The sequence below is a fragment of the Artemia franciscana genome, chromosome 15 (genome assembly GCF_032884065.1).
Source record: "Artemia franciscana chromosome 15, ASM3288406v1, whole genome shotgun sequence".
Classification (NCBI taxonomy): Eukaryota; Metazoa; Arthropoda; class Branchiopoda; order Anostraca; family Artemiidae; genus Artemia; species Artemia franciscana.
The window spans coordinates 30018056-30036616 of NC_088877.1; the positions used below are offsets into that span (position 1 = coordinate 30018056).

Consider the following 18561-nt stretch of genomic DNA (forward strand, 5'->3'; position numbering starts at 1 on the left):
TCCTTGACCTTTCAATTACTTTGAACGAAGTGGCTGTTTCAAAATTTTGATGGACTTGTTTGGGAAATGGTGGGCGTGGAAGGGGGTTTAGTTGCCATCCAATCACTTTCGACTATTAAAAAGGGCTGTATCCCTTTCAAATTCCAATCGAATGAGCTTTTTTAGAAATTTCTACGACAACAAATAGCCATCTAAAAATTTCGATCAGATACATTTCGGGAAAATACGAGGTTGGGGGGGGTGTATCCACCCTCTGATCACTCTGAATCTTATAATGGATGCTAGAACTTCTAAATACCAATCCAATGGGCCCCCTCCGAAGTTTATACGATTATCCTATCTATATATATACCCTATATCCCCCAGGGCATAACTTGCAACCCTTGTCCTGAAGGCTCTGGGGTGGGTTGTCATCCTCAAAGACATAATTTCCGGACCTTTTATTTACGTTGAACAAAATAGCTATCTCAAAACTTTGGTTGGATGTGCTTAGGAAATTGGTGGGTGTGGGAGGGGGGCTAGTTGCCCCCCTTTTTAATAGTCCAATCACTCTTGACTATTAAAAAGGGCACTAGCCCTTATAATTTCCAGTCAAATGAACCTTTTTTGAAGTTTATACGATAACAAATGACCATCTCAAATTTCTGTCAGATGTATTTCGGGAAAATATGAGGTGTGGTGTACCCTTCGATCACTTTCAATCTTAAAAAGGACACTAGAACTTCTTATCACCAATTCAATGAGCCCCCTCAGAAGTTTATACGATCACCCTTTCTATGTAAACCTTATATTCCCCCAGGGCATAACTAACAACCCTTGCCCCGAGGGCTGTGGCGGTGGGGAGGCATCCTCAAAGACATAATTTCTGGAGCTTTCTATTACTTTGAACAAAATGGCTAATCACTTTTGACAGTTAAAAAGGGAACTAGCCCTTTCAATTTACAATCGAATGTTCTCTTTTCGAAGTAGGTCGCTATCTGATCACTCTGAATCTTAAAAAGACAACTAGAATTAATGACTGCCAATCCAGTGAGCCCCTTCCGATGTTTATACGATCACCCTTTCTATATATACCTTATATACCCCCAGGGCTTAACTTACAACCCTTGCCCTGAGAACTCTGGGGGATTGTCATCCTCAAAGACGTAATTTCCAGACCTTTCAATTACTTTGAGCAAAATGGCTATCTCAAAATTTTGTTTGGATGTGTTTGGGAAAATGGCGGGCGTGGGAAGGGGATTACTTGCCCCCCAAACACTTTCGACTATCAAAAAGGAAACTATCCCTTTCAATTTCAAATCAAATGAGCCTTTTTGAAGTTTGTACGACAACAAATAGCCATCTCAAAATTTTATAATAATGTATTTCGGGAAAATAAGAGGTGTGTGTGTGTGTGGGGGGGGGGGTATCCACCCTCCCATCACTGTGAACCCCAAAAGGGCATTAAAAGTTCTGATTTTTAATACAATGAGCCCCCTCCGAAGTTTATATGATCACCCTTTCCATGTAAACCTTATTTGCCCCGAGGGTATAATTTACAACCCTTGCCCTGAGGGTTGTTGGGGGGTTGTCAAACTTGAATAATTAATTTCCAGATCTTTCAACTACGTTGAATAAAATGGCTATCTCAAAATTTTGATTAGGTATGGAGAAATGGTGGGAATGGAAGGGGGGTTAGTTACCCTCCAATCACTTTCGACTATTAAAAAGGGCACTAGCCCTTTCGGTTTCCAATTAAATGAGACCTTTTTGAAGTTTCTACGACACCTCCTTCAATACGAAGTGCCCTGGTCTAAAAAAAAACAATAAACAATAATACATTGTGCCCACATCGCTCTTTACTTGGGCAGTGCTATTGCGCTGCTTATGATTATAAATTTGTGGCTTTTGGGTCGTCCTTTTGTCATATTTTCTTATATTTATAAAAATTCCTAAGAGCTTGTCAGACTAGACTGATAATTCTCTTAAGAAAAAATTGGCTATTTGATGTCATTTACGGATCCAATATGGATGCAGCCTTTTATATTAGTACATGACGTCATTACAATGTTATTAGTACTAATAACACACTGCAGTACGAAACCGCCTGAAGCCAACACAGCTACGCACGCCTCTCCTCCATCCTAATCTATTCAAAACCTTCCTCTTTACACCTTCCCAGGAAGTTCCGATTTCACTTAAATATTTCTTTATGATATTCTCCCAACCGCGGACGACCTGCTTTCTGTTTAGCCCGAGACGGTTGGCGAAAAAGAAAAATCCTGGGCAATCTGTCATCCTTCATCCGCAGAAAGTGCCCTAGCCATCTCAACCTTTCTCTCATTATAACCCTAGAAAGTGGTATTGAACCATAATTTACGCACAGTCTACTGTTTGAAATACGGTCAGTCAGTCGGGTTCCCAACAATCCGTAGGCAATTTCTCTGGAAAACATCTAGCAAATCTTCTTCCGCTTTTCGGCGTGCCCATGCTTCAGAACCATATTTAACCATGTCATCACTATAGCTTCCAATATTTTAATCTTGGTTTGAAGACTTTTCTTCCTTTTCTTCCTATTTCTCCTAAACTTTTTTCAACTGTAAAAAACACCCTGAGCCTTGGCTTTTCTACTTTTAAAATATTGGCTGCTCCCACCTTCTTTACTAATAATACTACGAAGGTAAGTAAAGCTGTTTACCTGATCAATCTTTACCCAATGTCTCCTTTTCATCTTCACTTATTCCTAGCCTTAGCGACTTAGTCTTCTTACGATTAATTTTCAAGCCTATTTTAGCACCCTGAACTCGCAAAATCTCTAAAAGTTCATTTATTTTGCTCACACTTTCATCTAGGATGCTTAAATCATCAGCTTGATTTGAGTCTAGTAATGTTTTTCCTCTCCATTTGATTCTGTGTTCTCTTATTGCCTCTCCTATGCTCCTTAAGATAAAGTCCATCAAAGTGATCCATATGAAGGGGATAGTACATAACCCTGCTTAACTTCTGATTTAATACCGAACCAGCTGCTAACCTGATTTCCTACATCATTGGCTCATTACATTACTGAAGTATATAAATATGTCGCTACTCGTCTGAGTTTTTTTTTCCAAAATTAAGGCTCTCAATAAATTTTCTCAAACTTGTAACTTTTGTAGAATTATTGCTCGTTTAAAGAGAAGATATAATATATATCATATTACTGAAAAGGAGACTATAGATTCTATCAAATATTTTAGTTTATGCTCACAACCACTCACAGCTTAGATATACAATACAGTTATGAAAACTCCTATCTTGCCCATGAGAAGCTTTAGGTTCAGAGCTCTGAACTTGGCACCTACTAGACCGTACTACATCACCATAGGCGGGAACGCAATTTTGTTTTGTTTGTCCAATTGCTCCAATCTTTTAGATTCAGACTGCCAGTTTCGTGTCTCCAGCCGCTAGCATCGCTACCGCGCACTGTGTCCCGAAAATAAATCGAGTTTTTATACCTGTATTGTATATCTAAGCTGTTCACCCACTGTATGGAAAGTATAAAAACGCATAAATGATGCTTCCCGTTTTATTACAGTGTCCTTTTTGTTGCACTCTTTCTTATTATTATGTCTCTTTCACAGATGCAGAGGAAGTTTTGGAGGAGCCCAATGTGATATTGATAAAGAAGTAGTTGGTGTAGCTGCTGGTGCTTCGGCGACAGCAATTTTGATAATAATCTTAACCCTTGTCGGACTTTGCTGGTGGAGGTAAGTCTCAAATCCGTTTTGAGTATAATGTAAAAGACGTAATCAACAGACAGGATATCTCTTTCAATCGTGGAAAAGTTCAGAGTACTCATTATCATTTTTAGAAGCGAAGTACTTTTATGATTTGGAAATTATTAGAAAGGTATTATAGAAAAATTATTATTAGAAGTAATGCTCAACCTTGAATAAGGAGAAAAGGGGCTTTAAATAAACACAGCCAGTCTGTCTTGGCAAAGCATCTAAGCGCAAGGCCCAATCTTTTGATGATGATCGGAGATAAAGAAATTTGTGGGTCGGATGATGATCGGAGACAAGGGTATTATAGAAAGATAATTATTAGAAGTAATAGAAAGTAAAGACTAAAATACCTCTTGGAAAAAAATATCTTATGTCAACTGCTAAAATAGTAAATACTTTGAGTGTCTATATCGTCTGCTTTAGTTAGTACGCAAGGAGGGACTAACAAAGTCTCTGTTTCCACTTTTCTACGTTACATATCAGTCTCTCTCTCTCTCTCTCTCTCTCTCTCTCTCTCTCTCTCTCTCTCTCTCTCTCTCTCTCTCTCTCTCTCTCTCTCTCCTCTCTCTCTCTCTCTCTCTCTCTCTCTCTCTCTCTCTCTCTCTCTCTCTCTCTCTCTCTCTTCTTCTCTTCCTTTTTTCGTATAGTATCATAGTTTAAAAAAAAAAAATTTATCTTAAGAAACTATCGATTTTCTATTCATAAACATATCCGCTTGGAAGAGTTAAAATATCCGCTTGGCAGTTTCTGTCTCATTCTGTGTGTTGCCTAGTTTGTCATTTGCATGAATTTCAAGCTCTTGTTTTGGTTTTTCTTTGGCGATAGTGACTATAGCAACCGTCCTATCTCGAGTCCAAGAGCTACTTGAGTATTGCTAATATTGTCTTTAAAGTACTACCCAATCTTAATTACATTGTTCAACCGCTTCATGTATTTAATGACTTAAAAGTTATCTGTAATAGAAAATACATCAGATAATTCTTTTTACAAAGGTAAAAGTAAAAATAAAATCTCCAAGATTTCATACTGCTCAGGTGAAATCAGACTTGTATTCTCGCTCGGGTATAGAAGTTAACCCAATAAAAACACAATGAAGAAATCAAAGAGATTGAGCAAACGAGACGACGAAATTTTTATGCTTCTGTCTTTCTGCTTCTTCCACTTTCCGCAATCGTAAAGAAATGTAACGACTACAATGAAACCCTGTCAATTTTGTTTTGTCATTATTTAATAACCGACCTGATATGATGAAAATGGGTAGTCTAGAATTATGCAGTTATCAATTACCAGTTTAGAACTGTCTGGTACTGATAGTTACCGAAAGTTCTTTAGTAGATGTGCTTTTTAACCTGTAGTCAGGACCTAAAGATTGCAGATCTACAGCCAAACTAATCATTGAAAGTTAAAATTTCATTACAGACAATGTATTATACGTCAATACAGGAAATACTTATTAGACCTAAGGATTCCTAATTCCATACATGACAAGTGATAAATATCTACATTAAATATCAAAATAATTATTAGACCTAAGGATTCCTAATTCTATACATGATAAGTAATAAATATCTACATTAAATATCAAAATTTATTATTAGATCTAAGGATTCCTAGTTCTATACATGACAAGTAATAAATATCTACATTAAATATCAAAATAATTATTAGACCTAAGGGTTCCTAATTCTATACATGAGTAATAAATATCTACATTAAATATCAAAATAATTATTAGACCTAAGGATTCCTAATTCTATTCATGACAAGTAATAAATATCTACATTAAATATCAAAATAATTATTAGACCTAAGGATTCCTAATTCTATACATGACAAGCAATAAATATCTACATTAAATATCAAAATAATTATTAGACCTAAGGATTCCTAATTCTATTCATGACAAGTAATAAATATCTACATTAAATATCAAAATAATAATTAGACCTAAGGATTCCTAATTCTATACATGACAAGCAATAAATATCTACATTAAATATCAAAATAATTATTACACCTAAGGATTCCTAATTCTATACATGACAAGTAATAAATATCTACATTAAATATCAAAATAATTATTATTTTGTAATAAATGACAAGTAATAAATGACAAGTAATAAATATCTACATTAAATAATTCTATACATGACAAGTAATAAATATCTAGATTAGCAGTTGAGCTTACCAATCAAGGCTCTGAACTTAAGATCAAGGACATATAACCGTGGAATAGATTTTATAAATGAAACTGTTAGGACTGGTATATATTGACTTACTTTTGATACGGAATGTTATTACTTGACAAAATTTGATATACGAGACAATTCTAGTCCTAGTAGAAAAATGAATATTATTGGATTGTCATTTTTAATTTGCTCCTGACTCGATTAAAATGGGAAATAGTCATTACAAAAAGTCAAATGGTCAATATAACTTATTACAAACAGATGAAATTTAGAGATTAATAGCCTAAAAGTAAACGTTTTTATGCTTCAAATCTCCTGTTCCCCGAAGACTTAAATCTGTGGAGAGTTAACACAAAAACAAAGGAAGCAAATTGTATCCAGGCAGGTCTTTTTTTAATCCCCGTTTTTTGTCCATTTAAGGAGGGAAGGATCAAGAAGTAAATATGTTACATGAAGTATGCAGTCTAAGCCCTAACTAGGAACTGCTTTCAAACCCGTTTTGGGCTCACAAATTTGGACTCCAGTTCTCTATTCTAAAAAAATTAGGCTATATGTGGAATTTTTTCTTATATTCATTGACTACTCCAAGGATATCCAACACTTTATTACAGTGGGTGACATTGCCATTTAAAATAACTCAATGGGCCCCAGAACTTATTAGATTTCAAGAAAAATGGGTGCAAATCGGGTGAAAATGGGTAAAATTAACACTAAACGACGTTGTGAAAATGACTAGCGGCCCACACAAAAATCGAAAACAGACCGCGGTGTGGCCCGTGATTCACAGACTGGACATCCCTGGGCTAGTCTTATTCAGTCAGATTCTCATTTGCCTAAACGGGTAGTTTACAAATGGAATCTCGATTTCTTGGGGGGACGGGGGGCTAGATTTGTGTCTTTGCGATAAACAGCAATCGTTGGTATTCAGTTGTATGGAAAGTACTTTATTCCATCAAAATTTTTCGAATTTTCCCTATAATATCTTGAATTTTCAAAAACATTTGCACATTTTTCGTTTTTTTTTTGGAATCTCCTTCACCTTGAGAAATCTCCTTCACCTTGAGAAAACAAATTCCTGTTTAATTCCCTGGTCAATAGCCGTTTTTCTTGATTATTAACTGTAAAAAATGTAGGTTTGTAGCTTAACTTTCAATTTTGCACTTTTTGTTCTTTTGACCCCATACCCTAGGAATAATTGTCTGACTCTCCCCCCTTCAATATAAGGATAGGACTTCCGTGGTTACCCTTTCTAAATTATTACCTTGATCGAGAATTGAATCCCATTAGAATTTAAACTATGACAAGAAAGACAGTTATAAAGTTTAAAAAACATTAAAGCGTAATCGTTGTCTACGTAAACTTATCTTATGTAATTTTATTTACAACTCAGTGATGTGTGGTACATACTGAGTCGTGGCTGATAAATTGAACAACATAAGATATATTGAAGTATTTGCTAAAGAATTTGCCAGTGAAGGTGAGGCTTTACAGACGAATGCGTTGACTCTTGAGTAGATGTAGCGACATTTTTTCCGATACATTAACTAAAGGATGCTATTTTTTGTTTTTCTTAATTTACTATCAGTACTACACAATAAAGGAAGAAAAAAAAATTCCTTTTCCAAATTTTTCAAATGCTGAATCAAACATTCCATGCCATTTTTTGTTTCAGTAAAAAATGGCGAAGAGATCAGGACTCAGAATTTGGTATGCCACATTATGCTGCTAAGATTCCTGGTCACATGGCCTTAGCACTGCCGTACGCCCCACAATTTGCTAGACCGCCACCTATACCGCCCCAGCCGTATTATATGGTAGTATTGAATTTTATTTCCATAGCTATTAGCTTCATTCTTAGTAATTTTCTTATCACAATTATTATTTTAAATATACATGGTGATCGAAACGGAAGTTTAATATATAGGAGGATTGATAACAAGACTCGCCGGTGTGTAGCGCAATGAGTTTGTGGAAATAATAGCATATTGTTATTCGTTTGAGTCAGTATATATTTTAGAGTGCAGTAGAAAGAAGTATTGCCTGAAAACTCTGGAGACTACACGTCGTATATACCTGGTGCAAAACCTTGTCTTCGAAGAGGGGTGAACCTTGAGATAAATCATGGCTTGCGTGATAGTACATGATGCCTATCATAGCAGTGTTCACTAAGAGTGAACACTGGTCCATAATTGCTGAACATAAAAAAAACTGTGTTTTCTGAACTAATTTTTCTTATATAAACCAATCGCCATTTGACGTTGATTCAGGATGGTATCTAAAATCGATATTAAGCCTAAGAAAAAAGTAATGAAGAAGTAATGCTACTGCTAACATCTCATTGGACTAGCGAGCCACCCGAGGCCAACACAGCTCCGTACACTCCTCCTTCCTGATCCACTAAATATATTTATGAGAATTTCAAAGAGCTCGAAAATGAGGGTGGATCGGAAAAATATATTAACTAAAATTTCCATGTTTAAAAATCCTTAACTGGAGGTTTTCAACACTCCATATTAGAGATTAAGAAACCCCATGGATAGCACTTTTTGCCTGGTTAGCACTGAAATGCAATGATAAGATTTTTTATTGGCAAGAAACTGACACAGCCTTGTGCTGTGGTTCCTTTGTGGAAAGCTGGAGGCGGCTGTATGCTGTTACGTTATTGTAATAATGATAGTGCAAATAAGAAAATGAACAAGTAGCCATTAAAATACTGAACAACGCTTCAATTAATGAAATTAGTTTGAAAAAAAATTAATTAGATAAATCTCCACGTTTTTCGTATGCAAATGGCGTTCGCTTAATTGTTTAGCTACTATGGCTTGCTTATTGCACGTTTTTGATCAGGTATCAGTGTCAGTGTCTAGACCTGTGGTTCCCAACCGATTTTGGGCCATGCCCCACCTAGACATTTGAAAAATCCTGATGCTCCCTCGTGATTTTTTTTTTTTTTTTTAATTTTGCGTGTATTCACCTAAAGAAAGCTTAAAATGCCATTAACTTGATATCTTTTTTGGGCCGTCCTCTAGGCATTTTTCATACTAATTAAAAATACTTTCTGAATACAAACTTATTTCATGTTATGCAACGTCATTGTAATATCATCATGTTCCTTTTGCTCTTTAAATGTATTTTTTAAGGCTCTAAATTATAAACGCAAGGCTCTAGAATATACACGTTCTGCCCATAAACCACCAAAATGTTGCTATGCTCCACTGGTGAGGACTACGCCCACGTTGGGAATCATGGGTTTAGAGAAATAAAAGATGTCTTGGCTAAACATGCATGTAAACGGTGCTTGATACCAAACACAAACACAATGATCAAGAAGCTTCCTGATTGGTGGGCTGAGTTTGAGGTCTCTGAGGCACAGTTTCCAGAATTTTCTGAATTCAACAGGCTTTAGACCCCCCGTGAAATATGGAAAAAAAAAGGTATATTACACAAAAAATGTAGATAACATCGATTTTACCCTCCTCCTCCACGGGTACCTGACAAACTTATCGTATTTAGCCAAAATTCAATGAAAATCAAACTCGACTTTTGATCTCCTGCCCTCCTTGTGGTAGGTCATAGATTAGGATCTAGTCGGTTTGATGGTGAATCCTCGTGTTGTATTTGTAAGAGTAAGCTAAAAACTTCTGTGCAAAAACAGGAGGCAAGAAACTTATTTGGTTTAAATTAATTTTATCTCTCAACATCATATACTTATCTTAAAATGCTAATATTTGTGAGTTATACCGAACCTTAAGTTCAGCTTGTCAAATTCATCTTAATAGTAGTTATGGCATCAAGCACGTTTTTATTGATTATAATTTTTCTCTCTTCTTGCCATTTCATTTTGGGGGGGGGGGAGTAGGTGTTAAGCGGTGTGGCCCAGGGCAATATTTACGGACAGTTATGGCTGAGAAGCTCCAATCCTAGTTGGTTGATCTAGCCTTTGGACGGATAGCTAACCATCTCTTGACGAAGCAGCCTTTCTTCTTCTTTTCTTGTATAGAGAACAGAAACACTCCGTTTGCTGTGTACACGCCTCAAATAATTGATTTTTTTCTCTTTTTTGTGTGTGTGCGCTCGTCCTAGTTTATCATGTTCCAGATTCTCTTTGCTACCAAAAATTAAAAAAATTTTGCTCAGATATTTCAATAATAAGCGTTAATTTTTTTTTCCCACTAAATATGCACAAACGCACCAGTTTTATCGTCCTCTCAGTAATTTAGTTTTTCCTTAAGGCCGTAACTAAGTGAACTGATGGAACTCGAAAATCCCATGTTAAAATTGAAAATTTATATTTAAAAAGTACTCAAGTACTCAATGCCGAAAGATACCGCTTTTAATATCAGGCCGAAGCTTCTTGAAGATGCTACAAAATGTTTGCTAGGATTTTGCTCTATTTCCTCTAATTGCTTAGAAATCTTAGAAAATGTCTAGCTCTTTTTCGCAAGTGTACTCTATGAAGGATATTGCTTTTTGAACAAAATTGGTACTATCATGAGCAAAAGACAATAACCCGTAAGATGATTGCAACGATTTTTCGATGTATTTTCCTGTTTTCGAACAGTCCCATAGAATATTTTCAGCTACCTGAAATTTATACAAGTTTTTTGCCAGAAAGAATCGTTTCAGATCGTCGATAATGCCCCTAGAGACCAGATTGACAAGCTGGTATAATTAACCTGCTATTTCCGCCAATGAATAAGTGCTATTTGAAGGGTTTCTGACAATCGACGGTCTCTAGAGAATTGAGAGACAGAAGGCTATCCTAACTTCAATTTTGAACCTTGACGTTTTCAAGTTCACTTAATCACGGCCTTAATAAGAGATGTTTACACAGTAGCCATGATGTACCTTATGCATTATTCCGTTGCTTGGCACTTGTATCAACAATAGGTACCGGTATTAGTTTTGTACTCCTGTAGGCTATATGCATGCTTGTTGCACCTAGAATAGCGTTAGTAAACTTTATTGATCTAATATAATTTGTAAAAAAAAATATATCTACTAGATTCGCCACCTGCTTAATTATAAGGGCAAACAAAAAACATTCGGGTGTGTAGCTAGAGGAGCCTTTGACCCTTCCCCTCCAAGTTGTTTATAGCATTTTGAATTGTCTAAATAATCTCCTGTAAAGTTATTGCAACTTGTCTATTCTCCTCATTTAAAAGAACCGCAAAAGTACCTCAAACGAAATGTGCCTTAAACTACTATCTATTTTCTAGTTTTACATTAATCCAAAATTTTCCACACAGCTTGTTGCTTCTTTATTTCTGTCACTTACTGTTATTCTTCTTCTTCTAGCCTGCCTTTATACATCCTCCTATTGATTATGAACTATCATCAATGCATAGTCAAGAAATTCTTAGTCAAATCTCAACACTTCGAAGATCTGTTGCACCTACCCTATCTTTACCTCCTCAGCTAGAGAGTAGGAGGAAAACGGAGGAGGAAGGCTTAGTTGGTGCGGTGCGTATGTGGTACAGGAGGCTATCCAAAAGGAAGCATGTTAGTGGAGGTTTCTTCGTTTTCTTTGCTTTTTGTTTGCTTGCCCTCTGGGTCCTTCCCTGGCGCTTATATTCCGTCTGAAATTCTGAAAATACTAATTGTATCCTCCTTATCATCTTCTTTTGAACAACAGGAAATGTCAGTCGGTACATTTCTGTTATAGTGCCTATGTTAAGTTCTTCATCCATTGACGCACTGTATAACTGGTTTCTTCGTTAGTTTCTTTCAGCTTAACGTGAGACACGACAAAGAGAAGTGACAGAATAGATAAGCAATATAGATTTTGGGCTATATACTTGCACCTTAGGGGGGCTGAGGATAAAGTATTGGGACAGTGTGAAGTTAGAAAACAATTCTTACTTCATAACATGCAGAATAATTCTACCTAAAATATTTTGCATGTAGACCCGCTATTACTGTACCCCCCCCCCCCAATTTGTAAATATATAGCCCAAGTTTGTTTCTAAAGTATTTTGTTTTTATTATATTTTGTGATATTTCATTCGGATTAGTCAGAGAAAAAGGTTCAAGTTAGATGAAGAATCTAAAATAGGCGCTATAACAGAAAAGTACCAATCTGTGTTTTGGGATATAAAAAAAAACGGAACCTCCCTCGCTTTCCCTCAAGGAGACTCGTGGGTACGGCTCTGCTGATCTTTCTTTGGTCTTTTAGTTCTTCCTTTCATGTTTTAGTCGTTTCAAGCATAATTGTTTTCCTATTAATGTCTTCTCTTAACAAACACTGTTTAGATACTTTTATTCTATTTGTGGAATAATTTAAATAAATAATCAAAGATTTTATTTATTTATTTAAGTATGGTCACTTTCGATTAGAATTAAGAAAGCAACCAGGTTGATAACAACTTCTAATAGCGAGTCGTTGATATGATGAAGAAAAACTATTTGGATAAAATGCTATATATTTTACGAAAATAAAGTTTATACTGATTTTTGGGTATTCTGTATCTTTTTGGGGTTTTATAATTATTAGGGATTACCATCTTTTTTGAAGACAATCAGTTTTTTACGATCATCTTACTTCCTTTATTCCTGACTTCTGTTTATCTTACTTCTCGCCCTCAATTACTCTTACTCCTTTACCCTTAAAAGATTTATAGGTGCTCATGTGGGTTTTCATTTATGTTTTCTGGTTTCGATGTTATTAAAGTTCAAAAGCAAAAATAATTTTATTTCTCCTCACCTCCGTAAGAGAGTATACATTTACCTAACCGATGATGTAAGCAAACAAAAACATTATTTGAACCTGAAAATATTATCTAACTATTATTTCAGAGCTATAAAAAGATTGAATACATAGAGAGTCAAGACCCACTTGAATTTGTCTTTTGTGACGCTGAAGGATTTTGGTGATCGACATAACTTGTAATTATCAAAACCAAATTAGTGTCAATCGCCAAAATTCCACGCGTCAGGAAAGATGTAACAAATGCACCCCCCCCCCCAACCCTTATCCACGATCTACGATCTGTCTTATCTTATTTGGTCTACTGAAGCCAAAAAAAACTTTCCCTTTGCATAATAAAAACAAAAAACAAGCATTCATTTGATTTCTTGGAGTTTAAACTGAAAACTTTTGGAAGTAGAAAAAAGAGCTTTTGTGAAAATCCAAATTTGTTGTAAATTATCTTTTGTTGTAAGCTAGCACTGTCGATAAGAAAGACATATCCTGCTAAAATTATTATTCTTGTGTGTGCTGGTTTCCCTCATTTTATTGTCATCCACACTAGTAATTATTTTCAGCATTCTTATTCTAATAACTTATTTTTATTTTTAGCCCGGTTCTAGTAACGTGTCAACTATTGGTATTCCAATTTATTCAACTCCTTACATGGAACAACCAGTAAGGTAGGCTCACAAAGTCAATTACTAATATCTCATTTTTATACCCCTATTCGTCTAGTTTCTAACTGAAAAATAGGGATTTATAATTTGCAATTGCTATAGAAACATACTTTGGTAAATATTCAGAGGGAAGTGCAGCTCTGTATCATAATAAAAGGTCCGACAAGAGGGATCCGAACCCTCTTTGGGGTCCGAACCCAAATAATGGTGGCTGTAATTTAGAAATTTTGGAAAAAGTTGTGACCGGCTGGTAGAAGATAGAAAACCTTACACTTTTTGAGTGTTCACTCTTCATAGTTGCAATTTTTTATGTTTTTAATAAACAGCCAAAAACTATTTATTCAACGTCATTTAGCTGTCGCAAATCGTGTAATCCATTTGGGATCGTCCCACTTAAAACAGATTTAATTTAATAATGAAGGAAAAACTGAGAGCTAGCCTAGCTCTAAGCGACTTGTTGATAATGGTTTGCCTATGAGCATGATGTACCATTGGTGCACCTGATGCACCAAGTGTAATAAAACCATTTAAAAAATTCTACTTTTTTGTTCGTACTTTATTTTTAACCGCCTGTTTCTTAAAGCCCTTTTTCAGTTCGCTACCTCAAAATTAAAGATAAATTAACAACTTTTTTCCCTTCTTACTGGACAGCTTCTTGATTTGTTAAAATAGGTGTCTAAGCCTTGTGGAGTAGGTTTAAGGATTGCAAAGGTGTATGCGGTACTAATGCTATAAACACCGATTTAACGGCCGAATGATCGGGGAAGTTAATGATATCGGGGAATTTTTTTTTCTATTTCTGTTGTGGAAGGGGGAAGATCACAAAAAGAAAAAAACGTTCGGAAAAATTAAAGAAAAAGTAGGGAGTTCTTTATCTATTGCAAGAAAACGATTAAGAGCTTAATAGGTCCACGGTAGGAAGGTTCTCTCCCTTCCCAAACCCATATGTGCCTGACAAGGCCATCCACTTTTGATACTCAAGTCATATTAATGTCACGATTACATTTACTAACACTTGCTTCATGAGCGTTTTGATTCGATGACCTGGGATAACTGGTATTCCTTTTAGAATAATCACGAGTCAAAAGTGGTTCATACCTCTTTCACCTTTCAGCTAAGGTGAACACTTACAACAAAATAAGTGATCCTAGATGGTTCTACTTCTGGAATGTTTTCTTGATTAGGATCTGTCAGGGATTCATTCCGTACAATTTTGACACCTTCCTTGTTGTTGAGTCTAGCCGAGTAGTTAAGGCGCTAGGCTTGGAATCTTTTGTTCGTTAGTATATGAGTTCAAGTCCTAGTGTCTCTGGTTTTTTGGTTTGGAATGGGGCTTAATGGCGTCACTGTAAGCTTAGCCAGGATCGATCCAGCTCTAAATGGTTATTTGGATAAATATCGGGAAGGTAAACAGAAAGGATATGCGAACATGCCCATTGAAATATGCCCCAACCCCCCATTGAACTTCCTGGCTGAAGGGACATGAAACGGAGATCAGCAACACTGGTAGGGATTGTAAATTTCAATGCCGTATTCTTTACCTTTACCTTGCTGCAGATTTTTGTCTGCAGCAGTAAATTCTTTCTTATTTTTTTTTTATCTAGAGGCAAAAACTGTAAAAATAAAATAATGAATGGTCTCTAATAAAATATTTTGAAGCTATTACTTATGTACAGTTCAGCCATGTCTGAAAGCCTCCAAACAAAATCCTGTATATATCAAATGCCTAGTATAGTAAACTCCTTCAAAAGTGACAAAACCCAAAAGACACTATTTTTAGGAAGGGGAACTTCTTGATTTTTTAATATTTTACTGCTTTGATTAAGGCTAGTTTTTGATTTTTTTTTTTTTTTTTTAATAAAGTTTAGTAATTATTGTCATAATTTAGATCGAAGACTAGACATTTATTTTGACTATTCTAATAAATTGCTTTTACTAAGAATATAAAAGTTTAATTTAGATTGAATTGGTCCAGTTAGTGATATGATGAGACATGTTTTCTGATATTAACAGCTCAAAAACACGTCATTCTGACTTATGCCATTTTTGAAAAGCGTTTTTAATGATGTCAAAACAATTTTCTTATTTAATATTTTTTTTCATTTTAGTCGACCAAAAAGAACAGGTTCTGTGATAAGCCATGGAAAGTCCAGACGGGCGCCTCCCCCTCCTAGTCAACCGCCACCTCCTCTTATTGAGTTTACTGAAGATAGGGCGTCATTGAGTGTAAGTTTTCATTTTAATTTTGGATTTCATTTCAAAAAGGAAAATTACGTATTATGTTTTCGTAAAATTACGAAAACAGCTTGCTTAGACGAAGGAAATTTAAATTTCTTACCGAAAACCATACGCATACGATAATAGAAGACGTTTAGATAGAACACACATGCGGCACAGCATCACAGCTACTTGTGTCTGTTTTAATAAGTATTTTAATAACGGACCAGGAAAAATATAGAACTGATTTTGAAAATTTTTATTTTTGGATTTTCCTTTTTTTTCTGGCTTTTTCCAAAGTAAGATTAAGCTTGGCTAAATTAAATAAATCAGAACAAATTAATGTAAACAATTCCACTAAATCCGATTAAAGCTAAAAAAAGACAGATTAAGTTAGCTAAACTGACTTTTTCACGTTGTGTAGCTTCACTAAATATAAACTAAGGACACAAAAAACGTAAAAAAAACATCCCAGAGGTTTCTGAATTGGATGTAACTGTTTTTTAAAACCCTGCTGGCTCTTAAGAAACATTTCAGCATTACTTAATTGAAAAAATAGAGCAAGACAATTATTTCTAAGCCGGTTCTGTCATTTTCCATTTATCCACGGAAAGGGGATGTGAAAAAGCTGATTCGTAGTAGATGCAGCTAAAATGTAAAATTATTCTCATCCACCAGGAATGCTGTAACGCCTGTAAATGCTGTAACGCCTGTAAATGCTGTAATTGTATTGTTATGTAGTGTATTGTATTGTATTTGTTATGTGTGTATGTAATTTGTCACTGCTGTAAATGCTGTAATGCTGTAACGTAAAATGCTGTAACGCCAACAAAGAAATAAAGAAATGGGATTTGAGAGAAGCAAAAATGAATAATAATAGCTGGATACTCACTATATAAAAACGTGTCGTGTCAAGCCCTCTTAGTCAAAATATTTCACTGCTGTCGGTGAAGCCGCTTAGGTTTGAACATTATGACGCCCGTAAGTTTTTGGTGAAAATTTCACTGTGTTTTCACAGGGTTGTGATATGAGGTAGTACTATTGGTCGATGTCTCTCTGTTTGATATGGTTTATAATTCGAAGTTTTTAGCCTTTTTTATGTGTCTTTTGGAACTTTGACAGCAAGAAAATTAAAGTGATGCAGTATCTTTTCAACTCATGCTGTTTTAATAAGTGTAAGGTTTAAAAACAAATTTCTTTAGGCCTCATGTGTTTTATACTTGTTATGAAATTCTATTCCACTAATATTTTGTGTTTATGATGAATATATTTCGTCTTATTTTTGATATTTTTTTATTGGTTTAAACATTCTAAAAATTAATTAGATTCGTGAATAATAGATAAATCACGAGACGCGGATCTCGAGCGATTCCTAGCTCAATAAACTCGACTTTGTTCCAGCATGTCATGAAAAAAAAATTCTTAACACCCAGCTTTGGTATTTATTTAGGTATTTATAATTAGGTATAATAAGGTATTAAGGTATTATTAGGTATAATGAGGTATAATAAGGTATTAATTAGGTATATAAGGTATTTATAATTAGGTATAATAATTATTATATTGGTTTCTAGCTAATTATTAGATATCGAATTATAAAATAGTATATTTACTAAGCAACAAGGTCTTTTTCATCTAATAATCAACTGAACTGAACTTAAAGCTTATTTTCCTTTTTTTATCATCCTTTGTGGCAGAAATAGCCACTCAAATTGAGGGGAGGGGGCTATGGAGTTTTGGATCTTCTCTTTATCAGTGTCAAGCGCTTTTATACTTAAATCTCAATTTTAATTTCTGTTTTAGTGGTCGTATCAAGTTTTACCTTAACGATTTGTATTTTCATTTCAGAGCGGCTTATACGATTCAATAGACGACAAACGATCCTTAAACACGTGAAGTTCTTTTGAAAGTCTCAAGTGGGTATTACCGGTATGAGAAATCTCTGTGTGTATGTGTGTGGTTTAACCTAAATTATTGTAATTTATTTCTTAGCATTTTGCAGATTTTAAATTTGTAAGTAAGGTGTTCGAATGTTCTTGTGTCACATTTATTTCGTCAAAATAAATTTGTATTTCTTAGTACGCCTTCACTCATCTAGCTATTAAATGCAGATTACTGTTAGGTGGGGAGTAATCTATGGAGAAAACGGCATTCTGGGAGTCATAAAAAAGGAGTTCTTAGCAACTAATAAGTTTCGAAATGAACTAGTCCCGTTTCATGTGCTGGTCCATTATTCCAGTGCTCTTTAAAACCTTCAATAAGAGCTATAGAGTAGTAAAACTTAGTAGGGCCTGGATTCGTGGTCTTTATTAGGGACTAGAGATTCGGTGGATGCCAGACTTTATATGTCTTTCAAAATCTTTATAATAGGATTAAAATACTATTAATCCGATATTTTTAACAAAGAAAATGATATAGTTTTTGTTCGTTACTTTCTTTATTATTTTCTGTGCGACGACTATAAAAACATGTCCATTGCACATTTCTCAAACAAGCTACAGCTGACACTCATTATTCCTGGAATATTTTTTGATCGTTTTATCTCATGTACTTTTTTTTAAGCTTTTAATAGGAAGACCGTTCACAACAGAACTACGACAATGGAATGTTTCAATGTATCTAAAATAGTTTTGGTGATGTCTGATTTGAAATTTCTACTCAAACAGTTCGTGGTAACGAACTGTAGTAAGGAGCGACCCAGCTCAATAGTAAACGAAACTCTAAAAAAACGATACATGTTAAAAGATACATCAAAAGAATCGGATTTTCATGCTGATTTTAAATATATAAGTTTCATCAAATTTAGTCTTCGTCATCAAAAGTTACGAACCTGAGAGAATTTGCCTTATTTTGGAAAATAGGGGGAAACATCCCCTAAAAGTCATGTAATCTTAACGAAAAGCACACCATCGCATTCAGCGTATCAGATAACCCTATAACAAAAATTTCAAGCTCCAATCTACAAAAATATGGAGTTTCGTATTTTTTGCCAGAAGACAAATCACGGGTGCATGTTTTTTTTTCAGGGGCCATCGTATCGACCATGT

The 18561-nt window shown here is 35.0% G+C and overlaps 1 protein-coding gene across 4 annotated transcripts in view; it reads left to right on the top strand.

The window, feature by feature from the left end:
• LOC136036316 (uncharacterized) overlaps positions 1–17592 on the top strand; it is a 106729-nt gene extending 89137 nt beyond the window's left edge. For 2 of the 4 annotated variants that reach the window (XM_065718467.1, XM_065718468.1), the window contains exons 12-17: positions 3600–3725; positions 7605–7746; positions 11231–11434; positions 13230–13300; positions 15406–15523; positions 17363–17592. In XM_065718467.1, coding sequence (XP_065574539.1) covers positions 3600–3725; positions 7605–7746; positions 11231–11434; positions 13230–13300; positions 15406–15523; positions 17363–17410 — 709 coding nt within the window. In that variant the 3' untranslated portion in view covers positions 17411–17592. The remainder of the gene's footprint in view (positions 1–3599; positions 3726–7604; positions 7747–11230; positions 11435–13229; positions 13301–15405; positions 15524–17362) is intronic. The other 2 variants (XM_065718469.1, XM_065718470.1) reach the window with 2 other exon arrangements.
• The last annotated feature ends 969 nt before the right edge of the window (positions 17593–18561 follow it).